At 49.1% G+C, this 21,147-nt stretch overlaps 1 protein-coding gene across 3 annotated transcripts in view; it reads left to right on the forward strand.

Annotated features, from left to right (window-relative positions):
* The window catches only part of MSI2 (musashi RNA binding protein 2), a 393,577-nt gene extending 373,758 nt beyond the window's left edge, over positions 1-19,819 (forward strand). Inside the window, exons 12-14 of one of the 3 annotated variants that reach the window (XM_049636498.1) lie at positions 10,383-10,591; positions 12,816-12,888; positions 15,346-19,819. In XM_049636498.1, coding sequence (XP_049492455.1) covers positions 10,383-10,591; positions 12,816-12,857 — 251 coding nt within the window. In that variant the 3' untranslated portion in view covers positions 12,858-12,888; positions 15,346-19,819. The remainder of the gene's footprint in view (positions 1-10,382; positions 10,592-12,815; positions 12,889-15,345) is intronic. The other 2 variants (XM_049636500.1, XM_049636499.1) reach the window with 2 other exon arrangements.
* The last annotated feature ends 1,328 nt before the right edge of the window (positions 19,820-21,147 follow it).

The raw sequence follows: 21,147 nt of genomic DNA on the forward strand, positions 1-21,147 counted from the left end.
AAAACCAGGAGAGGTGGAGAGACGTTGGAGGATCCGGTTTTGCTGTGTATCCTTGCACACATTGTTTGACTTTTCTGGGTCTAGATTGTTTATCCCCAGGTGCATGAAATAGTCTTTAAACCTCCCACTGAGGCAGCCCTGAGATTTCAGTGTCTCCCAGATCACCTGACTTGAAGAGAAACAAGTCAGGCTTGGATATAACTTGCTGGAGGGTTACATCGTGTCCAGGGACTGGCCCCACAGCAGTCTGTGCTCTGGCCTTGGGGACAGAAACAGTTCAGAGGCTTCCCTTTTATCCCTTCACCTTCCCAGGATACGGGGTTGCCTTGTGGATCGATCAGATAAGGATGATAATTGTTTTTTAAGAGGTTCAGAGCGTGGAATGGGATCTTGGTTCTGGTCTAGCTTCGATAGGCTAGGTGATTTTGGGGCAAAGGGTTTCAGACTAGAGGGTGATTGAGGACCTTTCAACTCTGTAGCACTATATTGCTACAGTTTCCAAAGCTCTCGGATCCCTTGTCATGGGGAGGTGACAGTGACAGTGCCTTAAGAGCTGAGAAGAGTGACTGGAGAGAAAGCCAGGGGCTTCCAGGTGGTGAGAATGCATTTGAAAACAGCACTGCATTTTTTTTTTTCATGCGTGAAGGCCTGAAGTGAGAGGGACAGAAATATTTCCAGAATTGTGTATCACTGAAAAAATCTGTTGTCAGATTTCCATCCTTGGGCGTGGTTGGTTAAACTCTTAGGTCTTGGCTGTCCGGATGGCATTTATTAATAAAGGTGAACCTGTTAACAGCTACGGTCGGTGAGCAAATCTAAGACTGGGGCACAGTGGCTCTTGAACTTTGCTGCATGTTAGAATCACCTGGAGAATTTTTGAAAGTCCTGGGGTCCAGGCCACACTGCAGACCCATTAAATCAGAAGCTACCACCGTCGACCCCAGGCCTCAGTGGCCATTAAAGCTCCCTTGGTCAAGTCCAATGTATAACCGTGGACTCAAGTACCAGCAGGTTCTTGCCAGATGTAGAGTCTCACACTATCTCTGTGACTTTATTATCAGCATCCATACCTCAGAAATGGATACAAAGAGCCACGCCAGGCAGCTCCCCCCACCTCCTCTAATGACCAGGAGAGCTGGTCTGGATCCTCAGCCTGCATGCAGCCTTAGAGCCCGGGGCCGTCCTGCCTGGCACTGGTCCTCCCAACAGGGCCAGGAAGTCCATCCCTCCAGGGCAGGCTGAAGGGGTCTTCATCTGCAACACATTCTAGGACAGGCCAGTCCTGGCTGAGATTAAGAGCGTGTCCATATAGAACCAAGGGCCCGGAGCAGCCATAAACACGGAAGCAGCCGCCCTCCTTGACTGTCTGATGAATGGGGGCCTTTTGGTAAGGTCGGAGTTTGTTTGTTATTAAAGACCTAATTAGAAACATGAGAGGGAGCTGAATGGCTCCGTGCTTGGCTAATTAGTGACATGTATGCACCCGCTTTGAACTTCAAGGACACAGAGCTATTAGCGCTTACATCAAAAATGGATTAAACTCCTGTGCCTTTATAATCATTAAAGACAGGCTGCTCAAGTGGAAAGCCTTTTGTATAGGTCCTCAAGGGGCTGCCCTTTGGGCATTCTCTCCACCCTACCCCCTGGTTGTGGAGCCCTGGGCAGTAAATACTGATGGTCCTGGGGCAGTCCAGCTCCCCACAGGACTGCCCTCAGCAGATCTCCGTGGTCTTCCTGGGACTGAGACGACCAGCCCTCTGGTGACCCATTCCGCAGCAATACTGCCTGCCTGCTCTGTGCCCAGCCTGTTCCGCAGTGTGGCCCAGAGGAGGGTGGTCTAGTCCTCGGGGAGAGAGGCAGTCCCCTACCTCACGCGGCGGGCACAGCCCAACCCCAGGCAGCCCCCAGTCTGATGGGGGAGACACTGCCACCAGGGAGCTTCCCATTTGGAAAGAGCAACAGAGCCCACACTCTTCAGGAGCTGGAGCTCCAGCATGGGAGGTCTGGAGCCTTGTCCCTACAGCCTGTCTGAAGCAAAGAAAGATCCAAATAAACACAAGATGTCTTAGACTACAGGGAAGGGCAGCTGAGCAGCAGATTCTGTTTGAAGAGCTGCCGGGAGTTGCCTGGATGTCCAAGTTCGAGCTTGTGTTTAGTCCGGTCAGAGACGCTTCGGAGACACGTTCCCTCACTGCTCCAGCCCTCGGTTTCCTCATCTGTAGCCCAGGCTAACAGGACCGATCTTAGAAGTTGTTAGGAGCGTGAAAAACGATGGTGCTAAGCACCTACCAGTGTACCTGGCACACAGATGCTCAGTAAATATTAGCTCCCTTTCCAGCCTCACAGAAGCCACAGCTTCTAGAACTGTGTGCCTCATGCCTCCAGACCCTATTGTGCCCACAATAGGATGAGGTATTCCCCTGCTGCACCTTCCCCAACTGGGCCAGGGTGTTATCAAATTCTTACCAAGCTTTCATCATGACTAAGGATGCTACAAGTGTAGTTCTGGCCTTGGATTTCTGGGGCCTCGCGCAGAGGGCGAACACTGAGCCTGCGGTGAATGGAATCACTTACAAGAGACAAGCTAGGACCCGACGCCTCTAGCTGAGGGCAGGCAGGCTGGGAATTAGTGAGTGAGCACACACGGCCCAGCAGCACCGAGGGTGGCTGGGGTCACGGGGGGAGAAGCCAGACCGGTTTCTCTTTTGACAAGATAGAGCTGGATGCAGTCCTCAGCTCAAAACAAAAGCAAGGGACATTCTCAGGATTAAACTAGGAGACGCTTGGAGTAAGCCGACTGTTGGGGAGAGAGACAGAGATGTGACAGAGATGGAGAGGGAGTCCTTCCTGGCACCATACTCCCTGTCTTTGTTTCCTTTCAGTGCTCAGGTCAGGGACGGTTGGGTGGGAAGCAGGGGCCAGCCAAGTGGCCGTGGAGGCCGCGGCATGTCTTCCCGGGGCCGTGTGCACAGCGGCTGGCAGGCTCGGTACTGTGTTTCATGGGTACCGGTGATTTCTGGACCGTCTCCCCATCTTGGCTCTTGCAAGTTCTAACCCATGTGGGCCTGGAGTCTGAACCAGTTAATTTAAAGAAGAGGCAGCAGGATGTGAGTGTTAAAACCGCTTGCTTCAGCCAAACCATAAACGTCTGTCTCTCAGGTTGATTTCCCCTGTTTTCCGAGGTGCTTTCGAGGTTCGAGGTGCCAAGGCACTGTTGAATCAGCCATTTGCTGTGGAGAGAGATCACGAACCGCACCTTGCATCTGAGACCAGAATCCTGATCTGGGACAGCTAGCTGAGGTCCCATCAGTGGGGAAGCCATTGCAGAGCAAGCCCCGGGCAAGCCCGAGACCCGTGGCGTGGCCTTTCCTTTCCTGACAGCCCTCTCCCCTTTCTTCCTTAGACACATGCAAACAAGGTCTATCCCTCAGAACCCTTAGGGTCTGGGAGAAACGGGAACCTGACAGTGACTCCATTTGCCCTCATGACAAAGCCTGGTTTCTTGGGTTACCAGGCTCAGGCCCACTCAAGGCTACTCCATGCCCAGAATTTACACCATGAGCAGATGGCAATAAACCACTAACCCCTCTCCTCCCTTCCCCCACCCTCCCAACCAACCCTGGCCTGGTCCTTTGTGAGGAGGAGACACATCCATAGACCCAAATCAGGGCTGGTAATAAGAGCATCGAGATAGAGAGTGAATGAGCTATTCTCTGTCGAGATTGTATCTCAACATAAAGTACATAGTTTTAGCCACAAAGCTCTCAGATGGGTTCATTCTGGGTGTTTGGGTGATCTGATTGGTAGAATCCATCTCCAGGTTCACGACTAGCACATGATGTGAGGGCTTCAGAGCCAGCCAAGGAGTGAAGTTATCTCTTCAAGAGGGGTGTGCTTTGACCTGAAGCCTAGACCATTCTACGTAATGTATCGGTCCCAAGTCCTCGGTTCTCCCGTCCGTCTGTTCCCTCCTTGAGCTATGCCAGCGTTAACCGGCAGGCCTCAGCATCCACCTGGTCTGAAGCAGGTTCGCTTTTGAGAGATCAAGCAGAAACAGCAATCTTCTAAGCCTGTGGCACTGCTGTAACCGACATTTGGAGTATTTGTGACACTGACTTTCCTGTCAGCCCCGGTGGATGAGCAGACACTCTCCATGGGTCCTGTGTGGTATTTAAGATGAGCCAGGCATCTCTGGATATGTCCAGACTTGTTGCTATCTGGCTGAGTTAGTACCTCCCGGTAATATGTTTGTTTGTATATTGAGCCAGGGAAAAGGAAACATCATCACGTTACTCTCTTAATCCTCCCCTAGTTTTAAAGTGTTTTTTCTCCTTCCTTCTGAAATAGCTTGAATTTTAGCAGAGCATAAACACAGACACACACACACACACACACACACACACACACACACGTATATATATATACATATATAGTATATTAAATTGATTGTCCCTGCATCTGGGTCCCTGAACTGATTTGATTCTAATTTACTGTGTCATACAGTTTTCCCAGGTTGGATGTAATTGCTGGTCCCCTCTATCTATCTCTCCCACCTTTAGGCTAAGCTCTAGAAGGCAAGTCTAAGCCAGGATCCCTGGGACATAGTGGCCCGGCAGACTGCTGGACTGTAATCCCCCCTTGCTCTGCTGGAGACATGCCGTAATAACTCACAGCTGAGTATTTCTCCTTCCGTTAGCAGGAACAGAATTATCTTTTCATGCGGACCTTCCCCGTTTGACCATCGGCCTTAATTTATAGCAGGCACTACTTCTGCGGGGCACAGAGACTTCGAAGTGGGGTCCTCAACTCTGTTCCCAGGAAGGCCTTGGCTGCCCAGCTGCCATTCTTCAGAGCCCATGAGCAAGGAGTGGCTGGCTGTTAAGAGGGACCCATGAAGGTCTCCACTGTTGACAGCCAGTTGGTACTATGGACCCGGCATCACCGAGCACCCAGTGTTCTAGGGGAAGAGAGGCAGGTCTCTCTTCTTCTGGAGAACATAGGGCCCCGTGAGAACCCTGAAGGCACCCCACCTGTTCACATACCCCGCCTTAAGGAGTCCCTCGCTAATGTGGGAAACAGTCCCTGCTGCTATGGAGTTTTTAATGAAGGCAGATAGAAGCACAATACGGACGAGGTGAAGGGAGAGGGGAGAGCTGGAGGGGCAACGACCTCGACCTCTTCTCTGGCATCCGCCTGGCAACGCAGCCCCTCCACTCATTCCTTTTTCAGTTTCTTTACATTCTTTAAAACAAGCAAAACCCCTAAAACTCAGTGTAATGAATGAACACAGCCCTGCCCTCAAAGAATATCACAGGGGCTTCTGTCTCCAGCCCTCCATTCAGTCAGGAGCTGGGGGTTGGGAACGAGAGCCGTGAAACTCCCTTCTCCTTGGCCCTGAAATGCATAGTGTCATGAGTTCTCTTTTGGCAGCATGCTGCCTTCTGAACTGGACTAGGCGAGGACGGGCCCACCATTGCATTCGTCTGGCCCTAAGCAGCACGTGCTCTGGAAATGTGCCAGGGGCCACCAGGGCCTCCCCCCTGAGATGAAACCTGGCAGCAGCAGATAATTTGCAAGGCAGATGATTGAAAATGTCTTGAGGGCTGGCCCTGCCCTTGGGCAAAATGTGAGACCCACTAAACCAGAACGTAGGTCTAACGTGGGGACTTGGGGGGGGGGGCCTGGCTTATCCCGGATATGTGGGCTGAGCTCATCTAGAAAAGATTTTGTCAACAGTTCCTTCCTCTGGATCAGTAATAATCCAATTTTCAGGCCTTGGAGCCAGACAGAGATGCCCTCCCAGGGGCTCCCCCCTCATAGTTCTGGGCTCTTGCTTTCCGCCTCCGGTCCAGTGGCAATGCTTAGAAATCATGCGGATGGCTGGACTTCCATACTTTTCCTAGACCTACAAGGAGGCTGTTCTGATTCTCACTCCTACGACTTCCCCACCCCCAGTGACTAATTGCACTCTCAACCCAACCCCTTCTGACCACGGTTGGCCAGAGCCACATGCAGACTGTGTGCCCGCTGGAAGGCAGGCATCTCCCTGGGCTTGCTTTAAAAGCCTGAGGTACCCATGAGCTTTGCGTCCAGCCCCTACAGGTGAGGATCTAAGCCTGGAGGATGGACCTTTGCTAAGGTCTCTGGAATAAGAATCCCTGGCGTTTCCTGGGTCAGCCATCAAGGTGTTTTATTCCCTTGATAGGCAAGAAGTTCCTCCTTTTATCCAAGTCCAACTTTAAGCTTTAAGTCAAATGTGTTACCTCTTGCTGGCCTCAGTGAGATTCCACATCCTTGCTTCTCGCCCCCCCCCCCCCGCCACCGGACCCTTGTCTCAGAGTCCTTTCATCAGGTCCAATGTAGATGAACTGGACCCTGTTGTAAATCACTTCCTGATTTGTATGGCCAGTGAATTGTATTTTCCTACATCAGATTTTCCTAAATCTGCCTATGGTACCTGCCTTATTGGGCTCTGCATACACAACCATTTTAAAAATAGTTTGTTTTCAACTTGACCGATTGCAAACCATTTTCTTTCTCATCGCAGCCCACTGAGAGGCAGACTAAGGCAGGCGGCACTCACACGGTACAGATGGGGACTCAGGCCCGTGAGGTATTTACCCCGAGGCATACAGCCCTAAGGTCAGGGCCAGGGTCACACTCAGGTCTTCTGACTCCAAGTCCAGTGCTCCTTTACACCACAGCTGCCTCCCTGAGCATACGGGCTGCCTGGACCCGGAAAGCCCAGAGGATGCTGGGACTGGGGGTGAAGGGTGAGGGGTGAGGAAGAACCTGTCTGGGATTAAACTGCTGCTGTGGATTCTGCCCAGAGCAGCTGATGGAGAAGTAGCCCTGCTCCCCACAGTGAGCCCCCAAACTGCCAGCCCGGTGCAGGGCTCGCCCCATGCCACTTAATACTTACAGCTCCTGCTGCAAAAATGCCTAGGTGTTTGCAAGACAGTGTCCTCTCCTGGGATAGGAGGCATAATGTCCCAATTCATAAAACTCAGCAGTGTTTATTCAGCAACACATACTGAGACCCCTCCCTCCCGACACACACGGACACACACGCCCCCATAGCTGAGCAGTAGATGGGGTACCCTTGCCCATTGAGAGCGATGTCCCATCCCCTCTTCCTGACCCAGCCTGGCTTGTGGGGCTGTTTCTGGCCTCTCAAAATGAGGCTCAGCGTCTGAGCAAAGGCTCCCTCCACCAAGATACTTCATTGAGCATTGCCTGAAGGCTGATTGCCATAGGATGCACCCTTGGGTCAGGGACTCAGCGTCTTGCTTTCTCCGCCTGCCTCTCCTCTCAGGTCACAGCTCAGAGGGAGAGACGTCCTCACATGACTCCCCTTCCTATGTAGCCAGCCAGTGATCAGTATGAACGTCCCAAAAGAAGAACCCTATTTTGTCCCTAATGCCTTCCCAGGTGCAGCTGCTGGCAGGTCTGAGTGCAAAGTGGCACTCCCCACTCCCTCCTGAGCAGGCAGTGCCGTTTGCTTGCTAGGAGCCTGCCCAGAGATGCACGGGTGTCCGGATGGCTTGTTTGGGGACTTTAACCTGCTCTCTGGAGCCTGGTTCTTCTGCCTACAGAGAGATAAGGAGGGATTGTTGGCCGCACAGCACAGAGGTGTGGCTCCTCCACCCCCCCCCCCCTCCCCAGCCCAGAAGCCTAGAGAACGGGAACAGGCCCAGAACTGGGTGCTTACTGCCTGCCAGCTGCGCCCTCTGGCGGGGACCCACAGACCGATCTCTCACCCCTGGCTGGGAGGAGAGCCGCAAGGTGACTTTGAGCAGGGATCGGGCGCTATGAGGATATGGGAGTTGAGGTTTAGAGCTGCATTCTAATAGGGTGCCTTCTTCACAGTGTCATTCGCTGGCAGGTGACTGAGCGGGGAGGGGTGTTGTTGGCTAAGAGGAGCTGTGTATTGTGAAATCCCTTCAGGCCGGCTGGTGAGCTATTGTCCCCCTGGGCACACAGGACTGGGAGAGGTAGCGGGATGGGCGGTTACCACTAGCCCTCTCGTCTTCTAAGCGCACGGAGGAGGCTGTTTCTGGACAGCATCCTTCCATGGGCATGCTACTTCCTGTCTCCGAGGCTGCTTCTGCTGGTTGGATTAGTCTCTGGGTGGCTCTCCCTGATGGAGAGGTACGAGACCAAAACCCCCCTTCTCCTCAGCCCCTAGGTAGGTGGTCCTGCCCACAGTCTTCCTACATCTGCCTCTGGCCAGAGAAGTAAGAAGCCAAAAAATCTTTCCTTCTTTCACTGCGGGCCCCCTCCCCTAGCCTCTCTTTACCCCGAGACAGAATTAGCTTGTTATTTTACATAGCAAGGGTCAGCTGCCTGGGTAAACCAGGAGTCCACTGTCTGAGCTCTCCATTTTCCTTAGCCCAGAGGAAAAAAAAAGTGTTAGACCAAGATAATACCGCCTTTAAATATCTGGGCTTGATATTTGCCTCCATGGGTGAGAAAGGCCAAATGTTATCTGCAGGTTTAAACTTATGTATTCAAAATTCCTGTCCCCTTTGTCTGTGGGTGCGTTCTCAAATCAGCCATTCACTTACTCTAAGCCTCCGTGATTTTTTTCTCTTCAACCTGTTTTCTCCATTGGCCAGTTTACCCATTTCTCTGCTCCAGCTTCCAAGGGGCCTCAGGGCACCTGGAGGTATCAGTTTCCCTTTTCTCCGCTCAGTCAGGAGCCAGACGCGGCTGGTTGCATCTCCTTTGTATCTTCGTGCCCCGTCTCGGTCTCCAGCCAGCCTGGCTTGGGCGTGTGGTCAGTGTCTTCCCATCTCTGGGGCAAGGCCGCGGCCCAGGTGGGGCTGCAGAGGTTGAAGGCAGCTGGTCATGGGGCAGAGAGGGAAATGCCAGGGGAAGCAAGGGGAGAAGATCGTAGTGAGAAGCAGCCCCTTGGAGCCAAAGTCGTGGAAATGTGTCCAGTCCAGATCGTCTGGTTCTTCCACCTGGGTGAGCTGTAGCCCAGAACTGGCTGGCCCCAGACTCACCTTCAGTTTTCAAAATCAATGAGAACTTATTCTTGGCGATTTGAAAAAAAAGGTTCCCCCCCCCCCCCCGTTTTGGAAAGAAAAAGTTTAAGCTACTAAGGGGAAATGAAAAAATGAGACAAAATTAACCTGGTTGACAGGCCCTCACTGAAGGAATGATGGAATTGGGGGAGGGGGGCGGGGCTGAAGATCGGGGCCCAGTAGTGTCTCCTCCCGCGGCCCCTCCTCACCACCACGGTCAGGATCTATGGCTGTGAAGTCTCTCCGTAGCACAGGGGCATTCCTAGCTCTTGGTCTCAGTCTGAGTTTATATGAGGATAACGAACAAAGCAGGCATTTCGGTCCGATGTGCTCTAGCTGTGAATTGGTTCAGTCAGTATGCTCTGCATTCATACTTCTTTGTCTTTTTTTTTTAAACAAAAGGAAAAAAAAGTTTAAACCCCCCCTTTCCTTCTACTGCAGGAGGTGAGTGTGTGGGTGTCCTGTAGAACCATTGGCATTCACCCAGCTTCGGCCCCAGCCTCCAGATTTCGCCACCCCCACCCCACCCCCTCCCTCCATCCCCTGCTCTCCACCCCCGAAGGGGACCCCTGCCACCATCATTACGGTTATGTCAAGATGCCCAAATTTTCCATGACATACCCCATCCTCCGACCACGTTCAGTATTGATGACTTTCATACCGGGCTATGAATGGGGGGTGGGGGGGAGGAGGTAGCCAGTGGGGAGGGGGGAAGTGGTTGGGGGGGCTGGAGAATGGAGATCTTCTTTTGTCTTTAAAAAAAAAAAATACAAATTTGTCATTTAATGGATCCAAAAACAAACAAATAAGAAAAAGTAAAACAAACAAAAATTTTAAATCCCTTCCCCAACGATTTTTTTTTTCCTGGACACAAATTGCTTTGTTTCCTGTCACGTTTTAATATCAATATTAACACAATGTGTAGTCTAAAACTAGTTCCTTTGTAGTTTGCATGGGATGTGAATGCTGTCTCAACGTGCCCAGATCTAGACAAGACTGCATGAGCACCAATTCAGATGTGAAAAAAAAAAAAATCTCTCTCTCTCTTTTCCTCTCTCTCTTCCATATATATCTCTATTTCTATTGTGATAATTTGGTGGGCAGTGAAGCACCTCGGGTTGGTTGCCGTAGTGTGTTGAATGATTGTTTTTTTATTCTCTCTATTTTTGGAGCTCCGAGCTTCTTAGTAGTAGCCTGGGCTGAGTATTCTTGAGTCCCTGCTAATGTTTTCGCATGGCCTTGGTTGAGTGTTAGAAGTTGGGCCTCAGCTGTTTTTCTCGAGTGTTTGGCTTGTAATGACCGGTGCATGCCTGGCTTCTGGCCTCATACCCAGCTCTATTCTCTGCACACCAGTCCTGAATAGCTACAGTGCTCAACCGAATTTTGGCGCGCCCGCTTCCCCGGCAGGCTCCAACCCCGCGCGGCCCGGAGGCTTCCCGGGGGCCAACAGCCCAGGACCTGTCGCCGATCTGTACGGCCCTGCCAGCCAGGACTCCGGAGTGGGGAATTACATAAGCGCGGCCAGCCCACAGCCGGGCTCGGGCTTCGGCCACGGCATAGCTGTAAGTACCCGCCTCCCCTGCCCTCCTGCCTCCTCCTTCCCACCCGTCTCCCATGGGAGAGTGTACCAGAAGAGCCCAGGGTTGGGGGCTGAGGAGAGGGCAGCGGGTCCCGTCCACATTGCGCCAGCCACCTAGGGCTGAAGCTCCTCCGTTTAGCTTTTTCCTGAGCAGCCGGCATGCGGCCATGCGATGATGGCACGGAAGGAGCACACGGGCAAGGTCAGGTTCAGATCCCCACTCCGTCACCTCCAGTCCATATATAAACTTCACGTCCCTGTCTACAAAATGACAATAAGTACGCCTCCCTCAAAAGATTGTGTGAGAATTCACGGAAATAGGATGTGTCACCTGCTAGCACATAACAGGTCCTCGGTATCAGCCCCCTGCTTGATCCCTGCCTTCTGGAGACTGCCATGAAGGCCGTGGGACTTCAGAGCTTGGGGACCACCCCCCCCCCACCTCAGGACAGCAGCCTTGGTGGGCAGAGTCCCCCGGGCCTGAGGTCCAGAGGCAGCGCTTGGCCCTGGGACACAGTGTGGGATTCAGGCTCCCTCCCAGGTGGTCTCCTTGGCTAATGTTTCTTACAGTTTCCAGGTTCCAAGTAAGTTCCCAATTGCGTTCCTTAGCTGCAGCCCCGCAAAGGCCAAATGCATTTGATATTTGTAATGCTCTGTGGTTCTATAATCTAACTAATCCAGGCAATGGAAATTTGCTTAACAGATTTGCATGCTGTTTTCAGATTTGTATTGTTCTTCCCCCTCCCGGTGTGTGTGAGCATGAATGTGCCTGAGCCCACTCGCTCGCTGTCCCTTCCATTGGGGAAACAGAAATTCGGCCACCCTCCGTCCTAGCCAACTTCAGCATTTTGGAGGCATTTTGGTTTGGGGCTAAGATGGGAGTGTCTGCTGTGCCAGGTCCTGTCCCTGTCAGGAGAACCCAGCCTCAGGGCCGAGCTGGAGAGAACACAGCAAGTGCAGACAGTCTGGGGCACCAGGTCACCACCGTTCCCTGCATCCCACCACGGCACTGGAAACCACACACACCTACACACACGGGCACATGCCCGGGTGCACACACACACTCTTAACGCATGCATACACACACACTTCGTCTCACAAGCTGTCTTACACATGCACACACACTCTCACACATACACACTCCCTCTCCCTCTCTCTCCCATGCACACACTCACACACACACTCTCCCCCCTCTCTCTTTCTCTCTCACACACATACTCGCCCTCTCTCTATCTCTCTCTCTTTCTCTCTCTCTCATACATACTCTCTCTTTCTCACTGTCTTTTACACATACTCTGTCTCACACACACACACACACACACACACACACTCACCCTCTCTCTCTTCCTCTCTCTCATAGAAACTCTCTCTTCCTCTCTCTCTCTTACACATACCCTCACACATACTCTGTCACATTCTCTCTCTCACACACACATGCCCTTTCTCTCTCTCTTCCTCTCATACATACTGTCTCACATACACACACACACACACACACACACACACACACGCCCTTTGCCACCACCCCTGGCCCATGCAGTTTGGGTCCTTGTCCCTTTCTTCCCAAGCCAGTATCACATAAGTCAGCGGCCCCAAGGGTCAGCCCCCCCGGATGAGCCCAGGCACCAACTCGCGAGTATGATTATTCGGGGTAGAGCCGCATCAATTCGGGAGACCGCCTGTCACCATGTGTAGAGCACAACTCATTTCCGTTTTCAGCGCACAGAAACACAGACCCTATTTGTTCTGGAAAACCTGGGTCTTTTGACCTGTGTCCTGTTGATGCTTCTCGGAAATAACCACGTGTGGCATCACGTTGTGTCTGCGCAGGGCTTGCTCTCTCCCCAGCTGGAGCTGTTGGGACCGCGGGGCAGAGACACTGTTATCTTTGCTCTCCGGGGTTCAGGGCAGCAGCGCCCGTCATTTCGGGCACAGACTTCCCTTCCCCATCACCCACGCAGCCCCCGTGAATCTGGCTCTCGATTTCCCCCCTGGGGTGAGCACACAGGCTGGGGGTGGGGAGTGGGGGCCGGAGGGCTTGGAGCGGGGAAGGATGGCCTCCCGGCCCCTGGTGGCGCGGTGTCTCAGAATTACATATTCATGCTGGCAACCACAGTCTAGTCCTAGAGATAATTTCCTTTCCCCGAATATGACAATCTGTTCCCGTGTATAGCGTGCTGATGACCTTAACAATTGTGCAATTTTAGGGACCTTTGATTGCAACGGCCTTTACAAATGGATACCATTGAGCAGGTGCTTCTGTTGCCATCCCACTCTGAGGTATTACCTTCCCTGCCATGTGTCTCCGCCCCGCCGGGCGTGGCGTACGTGTACGCGCACGGGCGTGCAAGTACGTGCGCGCCTGGTCTCATCGCGCCCGCACCTTTCTCTCCTCTTCCCCGACCCCTTTTCAGGGGGGTGGGGGCAAAAACTCCAGTCTTTTACTCTCTCATCCCTTTCTCCAGCTTTAATCGTGGCCCCCACCTTTTTTTTTTTTTTTTTTTCTTTTTTTTTTTTTTCTTCTTGATTTGGTTCTTTGGGTTCCTTTTCTTTATCTTCCCCACCCCTCATCTTTCTCCGTCTTGAAATACGATCAAGAGTGTAGGAAACTGGAAGGTGATCTGGGGCTGTGCCTGTCCCAAGGGGACAGAGGCAGGAGAACCCTGGGCTTCAGCCAGGCCCCCCGGGGGGCCAGTGGGCCAGGGTCCCACCCCTCCAGGGTCCTGCGAGATGGCCTTTTAGGTCCCTGGGCCCTTTCGGTATCCCGGAGCTCGCTGGCTTCAGCCAATGGGGTTCCTGCAGTCAAAACAGCCAGACTCCATCTTTTAGTGAAAAGAAAACATTTTTGCCAGTAACTACTGAGTAATTATCCAGATTACCGCACGAAAAGCAAATTAAATTAACGACATCACCTGCGTAACGTGGATTTGGATCCCTGCCAGTTTCCTAACCTTTTAAACTGAGCTCAAGTTAATTAAACATTTTTTAAATCACTTTGATGGGGATATGGAAGGGGCGGAGTGGAGGAGAAGGGGAGGTTGGGGCAGTCAGTGAGGGAGCCTCTTGCCACAGTCTCACTGGAAAGGGAGTATCTGTTGCTCTTGGGAAGGACACCGAGAAAGAAGAGGGGTTCTCTTATGAGCGCTAAATGTGTACTGTGTTAGCATGTTAGCTGGGGGGCTTGAAGCATGGGTCTGTCTCTCTGGAAGAGGGAGGGGGACAGCTGAGGCCGGGGATGGGTCCCAGCTGGGGTAAGAGTGCCTCTTAAGTTGGGACATAAGAGAAACAAGGCTGGAGATGGGTTTGCAGTTAGTAGGACGCCTCTCTCGTAGAAAGGGTCCCTCTAGGCCCCCAAGTCAGCCAGGACCCTCTAGGGTGGGCTCAGTGGGGGGACCAGGTTGAGTTGAGCTCCACAGATCTCTTTTGGATTTCTCTAATGTTGCTGCTAAGGAATCACCTCAACTAATGCAACTGCCTCTCTTAACCAAATAAACCCCGTGTGTGAATTCTCCCCGCCCCTCCCTCCACTTCCCTTCCAGCACTGACCCGGCCAATGCTGGCCAGAGCCAGAGGCCACTAACAGTTTGAAGGAGAGCTACTCACTACTAATTAAGCTGGGTTTGGGGGCCCAGGGGAAGTAAGGTTCCTCTGAGAGCAAAGTGGACCCTGGGGGTTGGAGGTGGCTCCCGCCCTTTGTGGAGTCAGGTGACAGAGGGGTTAAACCACCCCCCCACCCACCCCCACCCCCCCTCCCCGGGCACAGCAGGTCCCTGCAAGGTCACACACTGGGGCTGCCCTGCCCTGTCCCTCTCCTGGAAATGAGGGTGGCAAAGGGCTTCCCAGCACAGCCCGCCCTCCAGGGGCCTCTAAGCTTCTGTCGGAATAGGGGGAGGGCAAGGCTTCTAGCCCATCCTCCCCTCCTCCGGCTCTGGGACCCGCTTCCCACAGAAGGATGACATAGCCAGGAGAGTGGAGGGAAAACCCACCCCCTCCGAAATGGATGAAGCCAGCCAACTGAGTCACATGTTTGAACCAAAGCACACACTTTGTCCCTAACGGAGGTTTCGTTCTCTGACCTTGAGTGCCACCCGCAAAGGACTGGTCCAGGCTCACAGTCAGTTCAGGGAGACTCAGGAGGTCTGTGAGTCCCGGGCCTGTCTTTATGTCCTATAACCAAAGCTGGGTATTTGTTGTGTGTGTTTTTCCTGACCTCGAGTCCTTGATATGAAATATAATTTTTTTAAGATTTTTTTTTTGTAATTTGCATCTTTAGTTGGCACTGACTGTATCTAATAAAGTTGCAGGTGTTTAAACATTTAGCTTTGAAAAACCAGAAGTTTAACCAGGAAAAAAAAAAAAGCATCACTGGTCAGTTTGCAATTCACCAGTGTAGCTGACCAGCCGGCGCAGCCACATTTGCTGACCACGTTTCCTGCCATGACCCCAAGAATGCAACAGCGCCGTATCAAATCGGCAAAATAGCAAACCAGCAACATGAGTGGCAAAGCCGTCCGCTCGCCAGCGTCAGGCGGGGCGAAGGTGTCAGATTTCCCAAGCTGTGACCCCGGGAAGCTGTTAGCCTGGCCATTTTCAAACCTACCTGGTAGCCCAATGTAGTCATACTTGGAAAGCTCTAGTTAAAAAGTCGGGGTCAACAGTACGTTTGCCTGACACATCTTCTCTGTCTTCCCACTTCATGTTCTCCTCTGGGCGCCCCCGACCTTGTGTACCCTGCAGAGCATACCTGGATGTCCAGGCAAGACTGGGCGAAGTTTCTGAGTGGCCCTTTGTTTAGGTGATGTCATCAGACCTGGACCCCCACCAGCCTCACTCCCCATCGCAACCAGAGATGGCTCACTTCGGATCGAGGGTTGACTACATCTCATCATCTCACGAATCTGCTGTAATATATGACAACAGCTTTTAAATGTGTATATAACCCATGATTTTGGTTTTGTTTTGTTTTTTTTTGTTTTTCTTGATGGTTTCCCCCTTCCTCTCCCCTCTTCCCCGTTCTCCTTTTAAATCTCTTTGAATCACATTTGGTAGTGATTTTGACTTAGTCCGGTAGTCATATAGCTTTAATATCTAGTTAAAAGCTAACCATAGTATAATTGTTATATTAAGGTATTATTTTTTCTTAAAAAAAATTTTTTTTTGGCTTGTTTTGATTCTGTTCTCACTTTTAAAGGATGCTGAGATGGTAATATGACTCTCAATATTTTGGTACCAATTCTGAGACTGTATGGATTTTCTGGTGCGGCTTGTGCACCGGCGGAAGCAAAGTTGTGAAGTGTGGAGTAGGAGATGGGCATAAGCTTTCTACTTTGCGTTGTCTAAGAAGTGAGATGTAGTAAGCTAATTAACAGACTCTCTAGCGGTTCTTTTTTGTGACGTCTCTTTGTTAACCTAAGTATATCTATTTTCGGCAATAAGGTAAGGACGACGATGTTTTGAGTGTCCTTCTTTTCTATAAGTGCTTTTTTTCTGTTGAAAGAGGTGATATTATAAGGTTTTTTGAAATTGTGAATTCTAAAAAAAAAGAAACGTTGTAAATACAATTCCATTAACTACATAGAAACTATTAAGAAAGAGAATCAAAAATATTTTTGTGAGGGAGTCGGTCCCAGGCAGTTCGATGCTCTGTGGGAAGGAGGGGAAGGAATGGTAACCAAGTCAGTTCGGAGGCGGAAGGACACCCCGCTGCCGGGACGACCCCGGGGGAAAGTTCGAACACTGTTCAGCTCCTTCTGTCTGTGTGATAGACCTAAGAACTGTATTCGTGTCATACCAGCATATTAACCTCTCGTCTGTGCACAGCTTCAAATGTTACCGTCTAGTTAGATTTTTATTTAAAATATGAAAAACTGCTTTTCCCAAGACGTTTTTTAAAAACAAAGCTACAATTTTAATATTTAACATATTTAAAGTTTCAAAGCACACCTGTTTGGCTTGGGTGGGGAGGGGTGGTGGGACATTCTTTTTCAGTCTTAATTTTTAAATATTTGATCATTTTCTATCGTCCAACCATTTCAGCACCTCCAAAGGTCCCTAGGACACTTTGCCTCTCTTTGCCCCTCCCTTCCCTCCACCCCCCCGGCCCCCAGCTCTGGGGGGGCCCCACCCCCCTGGGCCAGGAGCGGAGAAGCCTGCATTAACGAAACCTTTTCTCCATTCACTTTCTATTTCCAAATTAGGAAAGCAACCTTTTGGTTTATATATATTTTTTTTAATACCTCAGTGCTGCAAGTATCACCAGAGAGGCTATGGAAGAATTTTTTTTTTTAATTTATTGTAGATGTAAACAGAATTTTAAAAATAAAAAGTATAAACATCGCTGCACTGTGACTGGTGGGAAAAACTGACAGTTTCCTGTTTGCACATGTTTGACATTTGGCTGTTATAATATATGGTCCTCGGTTGGGGAAAGATACTTATGATGAAGGATATTTTTTAATTTAACTTTTTTTTAATATTGGTAATAGGTCGGCAACAGCAACTATAGAAGTACAACTCAATAGATGGCATTAAAACATATTGTAGTGTGGATATATATTTTTTTCTTTTTTAAAATGTGATATTGACGTTTTATTAATATTTTTTAAATTGTTACGTTTATAAATTTGGTACTTAAGGCACAGCCAGTATGAGACACTGAATGCGACGTTTATTATAAAGAGCTGCTGCACTCCTATTTTTATAAATTTTACTAACAAAGTAGACTAATGTAGACATTCACAGACATGGTAGGGCAAAAGCATCCTCAAACAAAAAGCTCCAAAATGCGAACTCGGAAGGAAAGAAAAAAAGCCTTTTTCAATTCTAATTAAACAGCAATGACATTTTTTAAAAAAAAAATCTTGTTTCTCCAATTAAATGTTAGGTTGTTTGGTGAGGGTTTGTTTTGGTTTTGTTTTTCTTTCTTTCTTTTTTTTGTTTCCAAACAACCACGTTAAGTAAAATGCTGGGCGCTTTTAAAATATCAAAACTTGTTCAAGTAATAAAATTAAAAAAAAAATAGAAGTTTTATTAAAACACACACACACACACACACACACACACACACACAAGAAAAAAGACAATAAATTCCCAGAAATTCAGTGTCTAGACTAGGGAATTTAATTACTATTTTGTCCATGTTGGTGATGTACTGTACTACCCTTCCTTTCTCTGCAACCCCCATCACCTCATAGAAGACTCTTTGTTGATCACTGTCTGTTAATAATGTATAAAAATGGCTATCTTGTAAACGTCCTGTCCTGGTACTAGTGTAGTGACCTTTTTTCTTCTCTTTCTTCTAGTACATATTGATAGATATAACGTAATTAAGGTTTAAAAAAAATTAGACATAGTTACTCAGATTTAGGACCAGTAAGGATAGAACTTTCTCTTATTTATGAAAAAAAAAATGCTAATAATTTTGGGGCAGTTTTTTCCTTTCGATTTTTTTTTTCCAATTACAACTTTTTATTTTATTTTTGCTGATCTGATGTGGTTTCAACGAACCCAAGGTCTCATGATGTTCAAATGCCGGCAGACTCTACGGCGTTTTGTAGATACCCACCCCCCCCCCAACTGTGAAGGGGTGTGCCATACTACCTTAAATGCTAATGCTAGATATGCAAAACTGGATTTTTTTAATTTATTTTTTAAAAGAGGGAGGCATGGTATATTAAAATGATTTTACTAAGAGAAAAAAATATTTTTTTAAGAATGCTCAGAAGAAATTGATAATCTGTGTGAATATGTTTTAGATGTTTATAATACCTTTTGAAGAGACCCAGTAGCCCATAGCACAAATCTCGTGGAAATCTGATATGTTTTAATGTGGCTACCTAGGTTAAGGTTCACGTTCGTCCCCCCACTCATCTAGAAGTCCATTTTGGAAGATTTTTGTAAATTATTTTAGCACTGATGTTCAGCCTTGTCTTTGTTTCCGTTAAGCTCAATGGCGAACATGGGAACCACCTTTCGCCTTCCCTGGGGGAGCACCCCTCTTGGCTGATGGCTTTTCCCCGGAATCATAAAATAGCCACCGGGTGACTTTCTGGCTTCCAGATCCATCTGCCTGGGACCCCCGAACTCCTCTCCTCCCAAGCAGAGGGGAGGGAGTGGCATTAGCTCCCGGACCCATTCCTGGTTCTACCTGGACATGGGGCTGACGGGGATGACCAAGCCTTCGGTCCCCTTCCCAGGAGCTTTCTCAGCCCTGGTCTGTGGCCTTCCTCACACCCATCGGGAAAACCAAACAGCCTTGTGTTCTATCCCAGTCGCTCATTGGCTTGATTCGAACGAAGCCCCGACAGGCCTTTGCGTTTCTATCCTTCATACCCTTCATCTTAATTTGAACTCGTAGCTTGGACTTTAAGGTAGCATGGCTCTGTTGCTGTCAATCTGATGTTTCGCTGCACAGCAATTCACAGCCAGTGAATGTTACACACATCTTGCTAGACTAGTATAAAAATCATTGGGTAATTGTTGGTTCTAATGACCTGAAAGGTGTTCAGTTTTTGTTTTCAGTTTGTTGTTTTTGATTTTGGGTTTTTTTGTTTTGTTTTGTTTTTGAGGGGGGGGGGGGGGGGCCTTTTTTTTTTTTTTTTTTTTTTTGGTTCCAAATAGAAAAACAAAACCTATTTTGATCTTTAGTGCAAACGAGGGCTAGGGACTTAGCCACCACCACCACCACACTGTTTCATTCTGCCATTCACTCACTGCAGCATAATCAAGAATAAAGCAATATAGTTTACTACATTTTTTTATTGAAGGTCAGCCATGCTTTCTGTATTATATTGCATATGAAATTGTTTACAAAAGAAACACTAACTCATACTTCTCTTTATCCGTTGGGAGTGGCACACAGGGACAGAGGGAGACTGGGGGGGAAGGGGTGGCGGGGAAGGGAGGGGAGAATTTTCTTTCTTGAATGTGCTTCACCAGCCGGGCTGTCTTCCAAGGAAGACAAAAGCAAGGAGGTTGGGGCAGGAGTGAGCAGAGGGACGGAGGCTGGCAAGCACATTGAAGAGAGACCCTGGTGGGCTCCCCCTGCCCTCACCCTAAACAGAAAAGCAGAATCATCAGCTCAGCCCAGTCCTGGGCACAGACACTACACAAGGAGACGCTGTACGTTAAGCAATACTTTAATACTGTAATATGTTTGTTTTCTTTTCTTTTTTTTTTTTTTAAACCAAAAAAAAAAAAAAAAGTAAGTAAACTCAAACAAAAACATATAAATAAAACCCACCCCTCTGGGGGAAGTAAGCTTAATTCAAACACTTGGCTATCAAATAATCAGAATGTATTGTCTCAGACAGGCTTTCATTTCCGGGAGGCAGGGGCACGAGGGGGGAGGGGGAGGGGGCCTGGGAGACAGACGTTCCAGAGCCTCCCTAGAAGGCTCTCTGCTGTATTCTGTACATACTGTACCATCCTGTGTGGAATCTGTGAGTGTCCTCTTGAGTAGCGTGGGCTAGCCGATCGGCCGTTCATGGTGTATTGTAAACTCAGAATTCCATATGTAATAGGATGCAAGTCTAAGCGTTTCATGTGGACATAAATGTATCTAAATAAAACTTTCCCTAGCACTGTGGCTGACCTCACCCTTACTTTTATACTTTAGTATGAAACTGATGACAACTTTGGTAGTGAGTATTTTTTTTATATATATACATATATATGTATCTATATATATATATATCTCAAGCATCTTTCAGGTCTTTGTGTGTGGCTTTCTTAAAGCCCTGTTGTAAAAAATTACTATGTGGATGGCAGTCTCTCACATCACAGATGTGGAAAGTATAATTTTATATTTGTATTTTCAAATAAATAAGTTTGTGAAAGGTTTCCATCCTCTACTGTGGTCCAGAAATCAATGTGTTTGTCTGACAAAAAAAAAAAAAAATAATAAAATACAATAAACTGTTTTGAACAGAGTTGTTTGGTGTTCTTTCACTTGCAGAAGAGAGCTGGGGTGGGGGAGAGCTGTTGTTTGGTTTGGGGAGAAGGGTAGCACCATAATCACACCTTCCCTCTAGAAGGGAAGCATGAAGAAGCCCTTCCCCCGGCCCCAGAGAGCTGGTGGAACTATTTTTAAGAAGTGACAAGAGAGCATTGCTGCGGAAGAGCAGATTGCAGAGCACCTCGGGACCCTTGCGTGGGCGGGGAGCAAACACAAATGTCCAGCGAGATCATAGGACCCAGATGCTAGATGTGTGTCAAAGGAGCTAAGTGGCTCTCTGGGTTGCAGGCCTCAGCTAGTTATCAACAACTTACAGAAGAGGGTGTAAGACCAATTCCATGACCCTCGGTAGGAGTCTGAAAGGGTATTAGGAAGCCCGGCCTTTGCCCCCAAGTTCGAAGTCTTGCTTAATGAAGGGAATCCAAGGTGTAGAAAGAACTAGATCATCTATGATACTTCTGCCTTCTGGCTATCAGAGGAGAGAAGAGAAAAGAATTGAGACACGGTTCGTTGAGGGCAAGTCCCAAGATTGGTGGTAGCAGTCCAGACAGGGCCTGACCAGAGGGTTTCCTTGGCCTTTAAGC

Source organism: Panthera uncia, chromosome E1 (assembly GCF_023721935.1).
Source record: "Panthera uncia isolate 11264 chromosome E1, Puncia_PCG_1.0, whole genome shotgun sequence".
Classification (NCBI taxonomy): domain Eukaryota; kingdom Metazoa; phylum Chordata; class Mammalia; order Carnivora; family Felidae; genus Panthera; species Panthera uncia.